The sequence below is a fragment of the Monodelphis domestica genome, chromosome 7, assembly GCF_027887165.1.
Source record: "Monodelphis domestica isolate mMonDom1 chromosome 7, mMonDom1.pri, whole genome shotgun sequence".
In the NCBI taxonomy this organism is placed as follows: domain Eukaryota; kingdom Metazoa; phylum Chordata; class Mammalia; order Didelphimorphia; family Didelphidae; genus Monodelphis; species Monodelphis domestica.
The window spans coordinates 135,724,786-135,737,830 of record NC_077233.1 but is presented as its reverse complement, the minus strand read 5'-3'; the positions used below and the strand labels follow the sequence as shown (position 1 = coordinate 135,737,830).

Below are 13,045 nucleotides of genomic sequence, written 5' to 3'. Positions count from 1 at the left end.
GGCTGGCTCAGAGCAGCTGCTACTCCTGGGAGGCTGACACAGAATCCAGGGCATATAAACTTCTTGTGTCTTCGAACCCAGTCTTTCCATCCAGGGCCTTCTGCTCCTTTCTCCTTATGGTTCAGTTTGCTTATCCCACCTTCCCCTTACATCTCAGCTCTCTCTTTTAGGGCTTTTCCATTCTCCATCCCAACCCCCAGGGCTTCTTCAAAGAAGGCAGCTGTAGTGTGGTGGGAAAAGTGATCGAATCAGAAGAACGGTTTGAATCTCAGCTGTGTCACTTATAACCTGTGTTTTTATGGACATCTTTCTGGAAGTCAGTTTCCTCATCTATAAAATAAGAATTGGAATAGATAAACTCCAACATCCTTTTCAACTCAAAATCCTATGATTTCCCCAATATCCACCTGTCTCTGTCCTCTATTTCACCAGATCTGACCCTCCCCAGGCACAGCCATACCCATTCCCTTTGTCTATACCAGCCTGATTTAGTTTAAATCCTCCATGATTGTCCATCCCAATCTGATTTCCCTTGAGGAATCTGTCCAACTCATGAGCACACTATAACCATTTCCCTTGTTCTCCACTGGCTCTGGATTTTTCCTGTCTTAACTTCTCCAATCCTCATCCTCACCTTGAACTGACATCAGCAGTCAGGTGATAGTAGCAAAAACTATATACATTAGCTATAATGTTTTAGGTCAAGACAGGTCAAGACCCATCAGTGTGGAGGAAGCCATGGCTTGAGAAAGAGTAGTTTCTATCTGTCCTTGTCTAGGAGGGTAGCTCTATTCGCATTCTAAACCTTCAACCCATATGTCTCTCCCCTCTGTGCCATCAGCACATTTTGTAGCCTCTTGGGTTACCCCTGTTGCCGGGTATCCCATTTTCCTGGGGGAGGGAGTTGGGGGGATTCCCTATCAGGAATGGTGGAGTAGGGACTTGTGTTTCCCATGGCTTTAGGAGGGCAGGTGGGGAGGTGGTGTTGGCAGGGGGTACATGCAGTCCTGGCTTTACTCACCAGCACTTGGACACTAAATCCCATGTTGATGGCTCCTGCTGCCCCCCTCCCTGGGGTAGGATTACCACCTTCTGCCCTGTCCCTTTGACGCTCTCCCCTCCTCATTTCCACTTGCCCCTCTAGAGTTGCTCTCTCTTACCCCCAATAGAGAATCTCCCCTCTAGTTTTGTCTTAGATTTCCCTGACCCCTTCACTCCCCCTCACAGGTCCAGTCTCAATGTGTTTCCTCCTTTATTTCATTAAGATGAAAAAGATGGTGAAAGTTATGGTAGTGGGGACAGACTGGGCGGTTCAAGTGGGAACAAATGGGTAGAGGGGGGAGGGCAGAAAAATGAAGGGGAGAAGGGATCAAAGGGCTGAAAGGGGGTAGGAAAGAAAAAGAATAAGATTGGGTTGAGGAAACTAGAATTTGATGGACAGAGGAGGCAGGGAAAGTAAGTTGCAGGGAAGATGAGAAACTTAGGAGACAGACAGTCTCAGTCTCCCCTGCCCCCTCTTTCCCTGGGGCAGGGGCCACTCTGGCTTTATGAGTGACATCTCAGGCTGCAGCCCCACTGTTCCCCCTCTGTCAGCAAAAATACCTCTCTCTTCTGGCCCCTCCTGTTAGGGTCTTGGCCAGCCAATCCTGGGCCTGGTGGGGGGGTTGGGCACCCCCCCACTCACTCATAAGGGCCAGCTGGGGGTTGGGGGGGTGGCCGGCTGCTGTAGGTTGGACGGGGGTCAGAGTTGTGTAGAGGGGAGACAAGCCCATCAGGGGGGCTGAAGAGAGACAGACAGAGATAAGCAGGTGGAGAGACTGAGGAGGAAATCCCCCACGTGTGAGAGAGACCCCCTAGAAAGAACGCACCGGCCCCTGGCCCCCAGGAAGGGAGCAAGATGGAGGCCGCACACTCCAAGACAACGGAGGAATGTCTGGCCTATTTTGGGGTGAATGAGAACACTGGCCTCAACCCTGACCAAGTTAAAAGACACCTAGAGAAGTATGGACCCAATGGTGAGTATCTGGAGTTGGAGATGATTATCTCTCTTCCCCAAGATGGTGCCCCTTCCCCTAAGATTCTAGGGGAAAAGCCAAGGAGGAGGACAACTGAATTCTGAAAGGGAAGTGGGAATTGGTGGAGTGGTATCTCCAAAGCTTTGGTTACAGCTTGTCTCACTTTCTCCTTCTGTGGCCTAATTATCCCACTTTGGACATGATATTCTGGGAGAGGAGGAAATGTTGGACTGAAGAGACTAGGTTCTCAATGAATTGTTTTATTCTCTTCTCTCCCAACCCTATTCCAGAACTCCCTGCAGAAGAAGGTAAGTCAATAATTCCTGTCTATCTTCCCTCCCTTCTCTCACTGCACCCCTCAGCCCCCATCCCAGCTGCTTTGGGCTATAAGTCCTCAAGCTTAAAGTCCTTTTGTCAGTGAATAAGGTCCACCAAAAGGGAAGAGCTTCTCATTTCTGCCCTCTTGTTCACTGTCTGTCCTTTTCTCACCCAGCCCTACCTTCCCACCCCCACCTCCCAAACCCAACCCAGTAACAAGAAAAAAGGGAAAAAAAAGTTACCCAGGCAAAGTTGCTACTCTTCTCCCATCGAGGTCTGTCTCTTGCTCCTTGAGCTATGGAGTTGTTCAGGGCTGAGCATTTTAATTTCTCCAGACTCTCATATCTATCCCCCTTCCACCTTATTACCCTACACCCCTTAGCCTTTTTCTTCTCTGTGCCCAACCCCGAGCATTCAGCATTTCCTGCTTTGATTACTGTCACCCTTGGACGGGGCAATCTTCTCTCTTCCCCTGCCTTCCTCTCCCAGGCAAGTCCCTGTGGGAGCTAGTGGTCGAGCAGTTTGAAGATCTCCTCGTACGGATTCTGCTTTTGGCTGCCTGCATTTCCTTTGTAAGTTCACAAGTGGAGGGGAAGAGGGCTGGGGGACCATGGGAGTAGGGGCCCCTTTGTGGGATGGCAGCAATCATTGGGGGTGAGGGAGAGGCTATGGGAGAACAGTTTTGGGGTTCCCTTCCCCCTCTGCGCTTCAGTTTCCTTCTCTCAAAAATGATGATGATTGGCAAGAGAAAAGTGCTTGGAGAGTCTTAAAATCCTCTAGGGACATGATAGAAATCATTTGATATTCATGATAGTGACTCAAGTCCTATAGTGCTATGAGGTTTTATAGCAGGAGGAGAATGGATGATGATGATGGAAGGAGGGGACACCCTCTGCTCAGCATTGGAAAGCAAGATTCCTCATTAACCACAGGGTCAGGGACAGGCTTGAGGGTTCTCTCTGGGACCTGTGGGAAGGAGCAGGGACAGATGGTGGGGCTGCAGGCAGGGGTGCGGGGTGGGGGCTGGAAGTGTCTCTCCTCCCCTTGGACTCTGGTTGCTTTCCCCATCTTGATCCCGAACTTGACGCCTCTCACTGCTTGCCTCTTAAAAGACCAAGGAAATTTATAATAATGATGCCGGAGCAGCCACGCTCCTGGGACAGCAGGACGCACAAGGCTGCTAGCACCACTCCCACCCGGCATGCTCTGGGGCCCGGGTTCCTCAGACTGGGAGGCTGAGGCTCCTAGGGAGTCCTCTATCCGTCCGTGCTGATTGGGCCAGTGGGAAAACCGGGGAGCACCCTTCTCGGAATGAGTGGCTCAAAGCCTTAAGTTGCATTCTGGCTCCCAGCCCTGGGTCCTTTCTGCCTGGCTCCTCCTGGCCCTCAGTTTTCAAATGACCGACCCTCAGCTTTCTCTTCCTCTCCCTACCCCAGGTCTCTCTACTTCTCCAGGCTTCTCCTTGGCTGCCGACCAGCCTCATTCTCTTTGAAACGACTCCCCAGACCTCCTGCCCTCAGCTTGGCTGTCTTCCTCCCTAACCTACCATTCCTAGGTCCTCCCCCACCCTCGTTCCCGTGGCTCTTCCCTGCCCTCCTCCAGTTGTCCACTGCATCCCCGGTGGGGTCACTTCTCCTCTTCGTCCCCTAGGCCCTCGGCAGCTCCTCCCTCCCTCTCGTTCTCACCGATCATCCCTTCAACTCTCCAGATCCTTTTTCCTCCTCACCCCGATTCCCTTTCTTCTTGGCTGGCAGGCACTCCTTTCCCCCTCTCAAGTTTGTATCTTGACATTTGCTGGAGCTGTCGCTGGGCAGGGAAAACAGCTGGGACCGGGTGTGTGTGCACGAGGCCCGGTAATCCTATCTCCCCGCAGCTCTCTTGAAATTGGAGCCCCCCCCTCCCGCCCTCCCCTCAACCCTGGACCGGGGTGGGGAGAAGGGCCCAGGCTCCCAGCGCCTGTGCTTTAACAAAAAACAGTGTTACCGAGGGGAACGAGTGACTGGGGTTGGGGTGGTCCGCTGTGCAGGACACAAAATCAAACCTGAGTGCGTGGAGAGACCTCCAATAAATCATCCATCCCTTATGGCTGTGAATGTGTGCTTGAGCATAGTGTCAGGAATGTTGGACTTGTTAGATCTGGAGTCAAGAAACTTGGTTTCAAATCCAGCCTCAAAACACTTGTGGGATCACTGTGCAAAATTATTTAACTGCATACAGTCTCAGATGGCCTCAGCTGTAAAATAGGAGTAATAACAACTGCACTCTACCTCAAACCTTAAAAAGCTACCTCACGATGAGCTGTTATTCTGTGGGCTCCCCACAGCCCATGGGTGAACCTATCTACATGTAAGTGAAAAAATGGACTTGAGCATACATTCATGTGCTTTACAGGTATAGGTGTGAAGGTGGAGCTGTGTCCCTCGTTCCACCACAGAAAGGGCTGGTGGTAGGTATTGAACTTTCTGCTTCCTGCCCTTCTCTGGGGCAGTCTCATTGCCTCTGTCTCCTTCCCACAGGTACTGGCCTGGTTTGAGGAAGGTGAGGAGACCATCACAGCTTTCGTTGAGCCCTTCGTTATCCTCCTCATCCTCATTGCCAATGCCATTGTTGGGGTTTGGCAGGTCAGGATCACTCATAGCCTGTCTACCTTCCCAGGCTCCCTCTGGTCCCTTGTGTGTGATACCCTGTACTGAGTTTCTTTCTTCCCCCTCTACTTCACTTCTCCTGAGCTTTGCCCTTTTTAAGGGGTCACCGCTGCCTTTTTGCCCCTTCTCCTTGACATTCCCTCATCGCAGACCCTGCTGACTCCTCCTTTGAGGAATTTTCTTTCTCGCTGGAGCCTGGGCATCTCTCTCCTCCATTCTCGTTTCTCACACCCAATCACAAAAGACCTATTTTCTGACCTTCCCCGCCCCCCTGGCTGTTTCCTTTCTCTCCCTAGGGACATTTCTTGCCATCCCCATATCGCTTATCCATCTTTCACTCTTTACTAATACTATTTCCAGTGCTGTTTTTTCCTCAGATAACATTAGCGATGTTCCTTGTACGTAAGCCTCGGGCACCTCCAACTCCCTCTCTAACTGTTCGCCCTCTCTAGGCTGAACTTTCTGGGACCCCTTTTCCTCCCGCCCCGTCCCCCGAAAATACGTCCCTTCTTCCTTGAGCTCTCCAACCTCCTCGTCCTCGACGTCCCCGCTCATCCTCCTCCCTTTCCCATTCTGTCCGTCCGTGTCTCCTTGAGCTCTCCAACCTCCTCGTCCTCGACGTCCCCGCTCATCCTCCTCCCTTTCCCATTCTGTCCGTCCGTGTCTCCTGCAGGAGCGTAATGCAGAGAACGCCATTGAAGCGCTGAAGGAGTACGAGCCCGAGATGGGCAAAGTGTACAGGGCTGACCGAAAGTCCGTACAGAGGATCAAGGCCCGGGACATCGTCCCTGGGGACATCGTGGAGGTGGCTGGTGAGTTCCGAGCGGGGAGACTCAGAGCGAGGAGAGGAAGGGCACAGGGCATCCTGGGAACTTATGTCCGCGGGGAGGCGTGCGGAGGGACTTTGCTCGTCTTTGGGTGTCTGAATGAGAAGCTCAGGATCGAGGGGCTGAGGGGTGAGGAGGCTCGCCGGGAGAGGTAGAAAGGTCTTGGCTCCTCCTTCCCAGACTCCTGAGGAGGTCACCCCGGGGCATTCAGGCGTCTCCCCCTCATCAGCGCCCCCCAGCAGCTGCCCCCTTCTAGAGTCTCAACAGGAACAGCCAGTCCTGTCCCTGTGGCTGAAAGCAGAGCCCCCTGCCCCCTCCTTCCCTCACCAGGCACTTGTTAGCAACAGGTGTACCCAGGGCCCTGCCAACGGGCCCCATCACTCCCACCCCTGGCTTCGCTTCCCCCTCCTTCCCCCACCCCCAGCTTCGTCAGCTATAAATCTTGACCTCTCGGTGCCCTTGAGGAGTCTCCGAGGGGAAGGAGCGTGGGTGGCCGAGAGATCGAGCCCCCGGCCATGTATGGGAAACATGGGCGACCGAGAGAGCACGAGACCTGGGGTGGGGAGGGGGGGCGGGTTGTGGGCTGGGAGGGAGCTCGAGGAGTGTCCCCGCCTCCCAGAAACCGAGGGACACTTAATGCCTAACTGGGGAGAGGGGTGGGGGCCAGGCGGCTAAGATTACGAGGATTCTGTCCCCTTCAGCGGTTTTTATATTGGCTCTTCTGCCCGGGCCTTCCGTCCATCTCGGAGGCCCCTGTGACACATAGAAATGCTGTCCCCCTACCCATACCCCATTAGGAGAGTGTGGACACTGTGGGGGAGGGGAGCCAAGTGAAGAAGTGGGTGCTGAGGATTTCCCTCCTGTGCCCCAACACAGCGGCAGCACAGTCGGGAGCCAGGGCCATGACTGTCTATAAATACTGCCTCGGGTAGGGTGACAGGGTGTCCCGCCATCGGCCAGCTTCTTCCCTCCCTTGTTTCCTCTATCTTCAGGACTAGTGGTCCCAGAGATGACTAGGGTGGGTTTCCTGCACCCCAATAATGGAACGGAGAATGCCCTTCTCTTAAGGACCATCCAGAGGGCTTGAATTTGTAGGTCGAAGTCCAGGAGAATGTTTTTTGGTTCCCTAAAAGGTTCTCAAATGTGAGCAGTCATACCCCAGTATATTTGTCTGTTCAGCACTGAATTCCTAGTATTAATTGATATGCTCCTGGGTCTCTCCTATTTTTGAGACTACGATCTCTATTCTAAGTCTGCATGTATATGTCTCTCCTCTGGTTTTTCTTCTTATACTTCCCTTTCCCATTTTTCTATCTTCCTTTCTCTTTCCCCATCTTTCTCCCTTACCTCAGTTTCTCCTGGTTTCTTTATTCCAACTTTTTCTTCTGTTGGTTTAATTTCTTCCAGTTCCTTCCTTCTCCAATGTCAGTAAGTAGTCTTTTTTCCCTTTCTTGCTTATTCCCATTCATATGATTTCCCATCTCATTGTTAGTCTGCCCCAAATCCTTTTGATCAGTAAATCATTCAGCAAATATTAATCACCACTGAGTGTGCATATGAAGTATTGTTTTAGTCACTTGAGAAACTTGAAGACATGGTCCTAGACCTCATGGAGCTCCTAGACAGAAGTTCTTCACTTCTTTTGTGTTACGGATTCCTTCATCAGTCTAGTGAAGCCTACTGAACTCTTTTCATAATAATATTTTCAAATGCAGAAAAGAAAATGCTTAGGGTTATAAAGAAAACCAATTATATTTTGAATTCATGCATCGATTTTTTTTAAGTTCAAGGATCCAAGATTAAGAACCCTATAGACAGATGACTATATTAAAGAATTTCAAAACCAAATTCTATCTGCAATCTGAGGAGGACGATTGTTTTTAAATGGAGGGATCAAAGAAGACTACTTGGAAGAAGTGAACTTTATTGGGTGGGAATTCAATCCACAAAGACAGGTGGGGAAGGTACAGAAAAGGAAAAGTGATGAATTTATCCTACTTTTCCCTCTCATTTCATTTCCTGGCATGCCATTTCCTTTCCTTTTTTTACTATTCTCCTTCTGCCCTCCCCTGACTTTATCTTGTCTCTTCTGATTTTTAGCCATTCTTCAGGTTTTTTTTTAGTTGTTTTCCCCTTCCCTCTTTCATGACTCTGTTTTTCCTCCTTCCTTCTCTCCCCAGCTTTTCTTCCAGGACCATCTGTTTCTCTCTTGTTCACCTGTTCCCCCCTCCCTTTCCCATGTTTGCCAACTTGGCCACATTTCCTCTTACCCCATCATTTCTTTCTCTGATTGACTTTTTCTGGCCCTCCATCCTCAATTACCTTTAGCATTCTGCTTCTTTATTTTTTATTTATTTATTTATTTATTTATTTATTTTAAAACCCTTACCTTCCATCTTGGAATCAATACTGTGTATGGGTTCCAAGGCAGAAGAGTGGTAAGGGCTAGGCAATGGGGGTCAAGTGACTTGCCCAGGGTCACACAGCTGGGAAGTGTCTGAGATCAGATTTGAACCACCTAGGACCTCCCATCTCTAGGCCTGGCTCGCAATCCACTGAGCTACTCAGCTGCCCCACTGCTTCTTTATTTTAAAACAAAGTGTTTTCTTATCCTTTGCTTTTATATAATCCACTCTTCTGAATATATCTCTTCTCTCTGCCTCATTCAGAGAGCCAACCATCATAACATAAAATAAAAATTGAATGTGGGGGAAAAAGCAGTCCATCAAAGTGAAAATCTATTAATCAATTCCTACATTAGATGTACTATATACCTACATCCTCCACCTTGGCAAAGAAGGGAAGAAAGTGCCTTGTCATGTATCTTCTTCAGGGCCAAGTGCAGTCCTATAATTACAAAGCTTTCATTCCCCCCCGCCCCATTTTTTCAATTTACATGATTGTCATCACTGTGTATGTTGTTTTCTGTATTCTACTTATTTGACTTTTCCTCATTCCAATGTTTCTTGATATTTATATTTATTGTTTTTAAATACCCTAGTAATATTCTGTAACATTAAAATATCATAATTTAGTTATCCATTGCTCAATTAATGGACATCTATTTCATTTTCAGTTCTTTGCTACTATAAAAATATTGCTATCAATATTTGTGTATAAATGGGACTTTTTTATTTTTGACTTCTTTGGGATACTTGCCTAGCAGTGGGCATATAATGATGTAGAAATTCTAGTCATTTTCTTAGTACAATTCTAAATTGCTTTCCAGAATGGTCAGACCAATTCACAGCTCTGCCAATTGTGTACTTCCATGCCTTTCTTTCCTTGAAAATTGACAATTTACATCCTTAATCATCTGTAACAACATGCTGTGTATGTGGTAAACCTCTAGAACTGTTTTGATTCACATCTTTTTTATTATGAGTGATTTTAACACTCTTTTATGTAGTTTTTTTCATAGTTCCAAGTTCATTTGTTTGCTTTTAAAAAACGCTTTCCTTGTTAGAATGGATCCTGAGAATCAATTCCAAGGCAGAAGAGCAGTAAAGGCCAGGCAGCTGGGATCAAGTAACTTGCCCAGGTTTATTGGGCAGCTAGGAAATGTCTGAGGACAGATTTGAACCCACGACATCCTATTTCTAAGCCTGGCACTCTATCCACTGAGCCATCTAACTGCCTCAGTTTCTAGTTTCTTTGAGAAATGTTTTCTTTCATCACCTTTGACTATTGTGGAATTGTTCTTAGTGCCATCTATTTTTTTTTAACCTTTACCCTCTATCTTAGTATCCATTCTAAGATAGAAGAGTGGAAAGGACTAGGCAATCAGGGTTAAGTAGCTTACTTGCTGAGAATCTCACAGCTAGAAAGTATTTACCTAACTGTGTTAGTCTTATCTATTTGTGTTCATTTTTTATGTGGCTTGTATTTCAAACTTTTATCAGAGATATTTAATACACAAAAATTTTTTTCTGGCAACTATTTTCCTTCTTATCCTGGGTACATATGTATCCTAGCTTTTGTTCATAGTGTACTGTTTCACTTTTACTGTAGACATCTTGTTACCAATAGATTATCCTTTTGTCCCTGAACATATCTTTCTTTCTCCTTGTTCTTCCTACAGTTTCCAAAAATAAAGAAATAGGTTTCCCTCCCAACTGACCTGACCTCTCTTTTTTTCCCTCTCCAGTGGGTGACAAAGTCCCTGCAGATATCCGAATCCTCTCCATCAAATCCACTACACTTCGGGTTGACCAGTCCATCCTCACAGGTGAGAGTTTGCCTAGGTGAGAGATTATTCAAGGTGGAAGAAGAGATGAGGTCTTTGAGGGAGAAAAGGGAAAGGAGGAAGATAAAATTTTGGAGATATTCTGGGATAGAGATCCTCAAGATAGGGAAAAATGACAAATAAGTAGGCCCTTCTTGAGGTTTCTTTCCTTTTTTTTTTAAACCCTCACCTTTCATCTTGGAATCAATATTGTGTATTGGTTCCAAGGCAGAAGAGTGGTAAGGGCTAGGCAAAGGGGGTCAAGTGACTTGCCCAAGGCCACACAGCTGGGAAGTGTCTGAGACCAGATTTGAACCTAGGACCTCCTGTCTCTAGGCCTGGCTCTCAATCCACCAAGCTACTCAGCTGCCCCCTCCTTGAGGTTTCTGGTGGCCAGTGTCCTTTGTTTCCTTGTTTTCCAAACTTTCCCACTTTGTGTCATTGGGGGATCTGTTAGGATACATCAGAGATGTGGGGAGGAAGAGGGAGTGTTAGCTCCCCACCTACCTTTAGTCTAGCTATCATTACCTTCAAATTCTCCACTCTGAACTTATTTTGTATACTTATTTAGACTTCATCCTGTCTTCTTTTTCCAAAACCTCTGCTTCTTTCCTTACTTCAAAAGCTCACTTGGAGGAAACCTATGATCTTTTGGCACATTGAAGGCCCCTGATAAATGTCATCTTGTCCAGCTTCTTTTCTCCATGGAGGAGGAAGGGGAGGGATCAGTGAGAGGCCCTCTTCAGATGAGAGAATCCAGAACTCAACCAAACCATTTTGAGCCATGACCTATCCCTTAGTAATGTAAAACAGCTGAGAGCCCTTGGGAAAGAGGACAAATGTCTTAATTACTGGAGCCATTTGAGGGGCACTGACAGAATGTATGTACCTTGGAGCATCCTAAAACCAGGTTAACTCTCCTTGGCTTCTCTTTAGGTGAGTCTGTGTCTGTCATCAAGCATACAGAACCTGTCCCTGACCCACGAGCTGTTAACCAGGACAAGAAGAATATGCTTTTCTCGGTGAGCTCCTCCAGACCAGAGGAGCAGGGCGTCAGGGTTGTCCATCTGCAGAGTGGGAGGTGATAGGATCAGAGGGAATTGTACCAGGGTAAAGGGTAAAGAATCTGTACCTGGGGCAGCTGGGTGGCTCAGTGGATTGAGAGTCAGGCCTAGAGATGGGAGATCCTAGGTTCAAATCTGGCCTCAGACACTTCCTAGCTGTGTGACCCTGAGCAAGTCACTTGACCCCCATTGCCTAGCCCTTACCACTCTTCTGCCTTGGAGCCAATACACAGTATTGATTCCAAGATGGAAGGTAAGGGTTTAAAAAAAAAAAAGAATCTGTACCTGCCCTGCCCAGAGCCAGAGTGTGCCTTCTTCCCAGTAAGCTCAGAGGCCTCTCCTGGGAAAGGAAGATGGTGATATCGCCCTCACCTAATTCTGTGTCTGGTCCCTGCCTCCCAGGGCACCAACATTGCAGCAGGAAAGGCAGTAGGCATCGTGGCGACCACTGGAGTGAGCACAGAGATTGGGAAAATTCGGGACCAGATGGCAGCCACAGAACAAGAAAAGACACCCCTGCAGCAGAAGCTGGATGAGTTTGGGGAGCAGCTGTCCAAAGTTATCTCCTTGATCTGCGTGGCTGTGTGGCTCATCAACATCGGGCACTTCAACGACCCCGTCCATGGGGGCTCCTGGTTCCGTGGTGCCATCTACTACTTTAAGATAGCGGTGGCCTTGGCTGTGGCTGCCATTCCCGAAGGTGAGAGAAGCCTCCTCCACACGCTCACTCGCTTTGCCCGCTGTCTGTCTCACCCCGTTCCCTCTGCTCCCCCACCTGGCCCTGTGTGGACAAGCGGCCTCTGTTGCCAGCTTTGCCTCATTGTCTGGCTTTGCTTCAGGATCTCTCAGGGTGTCACCATGTACCTGGGAAGGCCCCACAGCAGGCATCCCATTTTCCTAGTGTCTCATGACTGCCCCCTCCAGGGACTCCATTCACTCTTTACTCGCTCCTCTGACCTCCAGGGCTGCCTGCCGTCATCACCACCTGTCTGGCCCTGGGCACCCGTCGGATGGCAAAGAAGAATGCCATCGTGAGGAGCCTGCCCTCTGTGGAAACTCTGGGCTGCACCTCAGTCATCTGCTCGGACAAGACCGGCACCCTCACCACCAACCAGATGTCGGTCTGCAAGGTCAGTGTCCTGGGAGCTAGCCCTTGCCTCCAGCAGTGATCCAGTGGTTGGGGGGCTAAGATGCAAGGCGGGGGCTTCCTCGGACTCCACCCCGTGTTTTGTGTGGCTGCTTACTTGGCTCCTGAAGAAGCCCTGACAGTGTCCACCGAGGGCTCCCTGTCTCCTGACCACTCCATAGAAGGGCCCTTCCCTCTCAAGCCAGCTGCTCTCCCAGACCGGACACTCCCTGGCACAGCTTCGAAAACGCAATAGGCTGCTGTTAACTTTAGAATACTCACTGTTATAAATAAGACTCAATTCTTGCCCTTATTATAGAGCGTAAGAAAAGCTTGAGGGAAATTTGGTGGGGAGGATTAAGGCGAGCTAAAAGCAGACTTACACTAAATGCCTGTTCAGATCACTGTTACTCTGGGAAATGTGGGGGAGGGAAGAAGTTAGAAAAATTAGCCTCCCTTTGGTACTGACAACTACCTTTTTTATTGTATGTCTAATTCTAGAAGTGAACTTAGGACATTTAGAGAGAAGGGTGATGCCAAGCATTAAATACCCGTCTAGATAGTGAAGACCACTCATCTTGCTGTCTCCAGCCTTGACTGCTTCATCAGATTGAATCTGAGGGTGACCCTTACCTGTCTGTCTCCCCTTTTCCTGCCTGCAGATGTTTGTCATTGATAAGGTGGATGGGGATCTCTGCTCTCTGAATGAATTTGCCATCACCGGTTCCACTTATGCCCCTGAGGGTGAAGTGTAAGTGGCCAAGATTCCTCTACCAACTCCCCCTAGATTTTCCTTTTCTCCTTCAGCCTTGTCTTTCCTCCATA

General features: G+C 48.7%; 1 protein-coding gene across 1 annotated transcript in view; it reads left to right on the top strand.

Moving 5' to 3' along the window:
- Nucleotides 1-1,698: 1,698 nt before the first annotated feature.
- ATP2A1 (ATPase sarcoplasmic/endoplasmic reticulum Ca2+ transporting 1) overlaps nucleotides 1,699-13,045 on the top strand; it is a 17,560-nt gene continuing 6,213 nt past the window's right edge. The window contains exons 1-10 of the mRNA XM_056805517.1: nucleotides 1,699-2,015; nucleotides 2,306-2,323; nucleotides 2,823-2,905; nucleotides 4,850-4,954; nucleotides 5,652-5,790; nucleotides 9,953-10,033; nucleotides 10,967-11,052; nucleotides 11,497-11,794; nucleotides 12,058-12,224; nucleotides 12,883-12,971. Of these exons, the coding sequence (XP_056661495.1) occupies nucleotides 1,898-2,015; nucleotides 2,306-2,323; nucleotides 2,823-2,905; nucleotides 4,850-4,954; nucleotides 5,652-5,790; nucleotides 9,953-10,033; nucleotides 10,967-11,052; nucleotides 11,497-11,794; nucleotides 12,058-12,224; nucleotides 12,883-12,971 (1,184 nt within the window). The 5' untranslated portion in view covers nucleotides 1,699-1,897. The remainder of the gene's footprint in view (nucleotides 2,016-2,305; nucleotides 2,324-2,822; nucleotides 2,906-4,849; nucleotides 4,955-5,651; nucleotides 5,791-9,952; nucleotides 10,034-10,966; nucleotides 11,053-11,496; nucleotides 11,795-12,057; nucleotides 12,225-12,882; nucleotides 12,972-13,045) is intronic.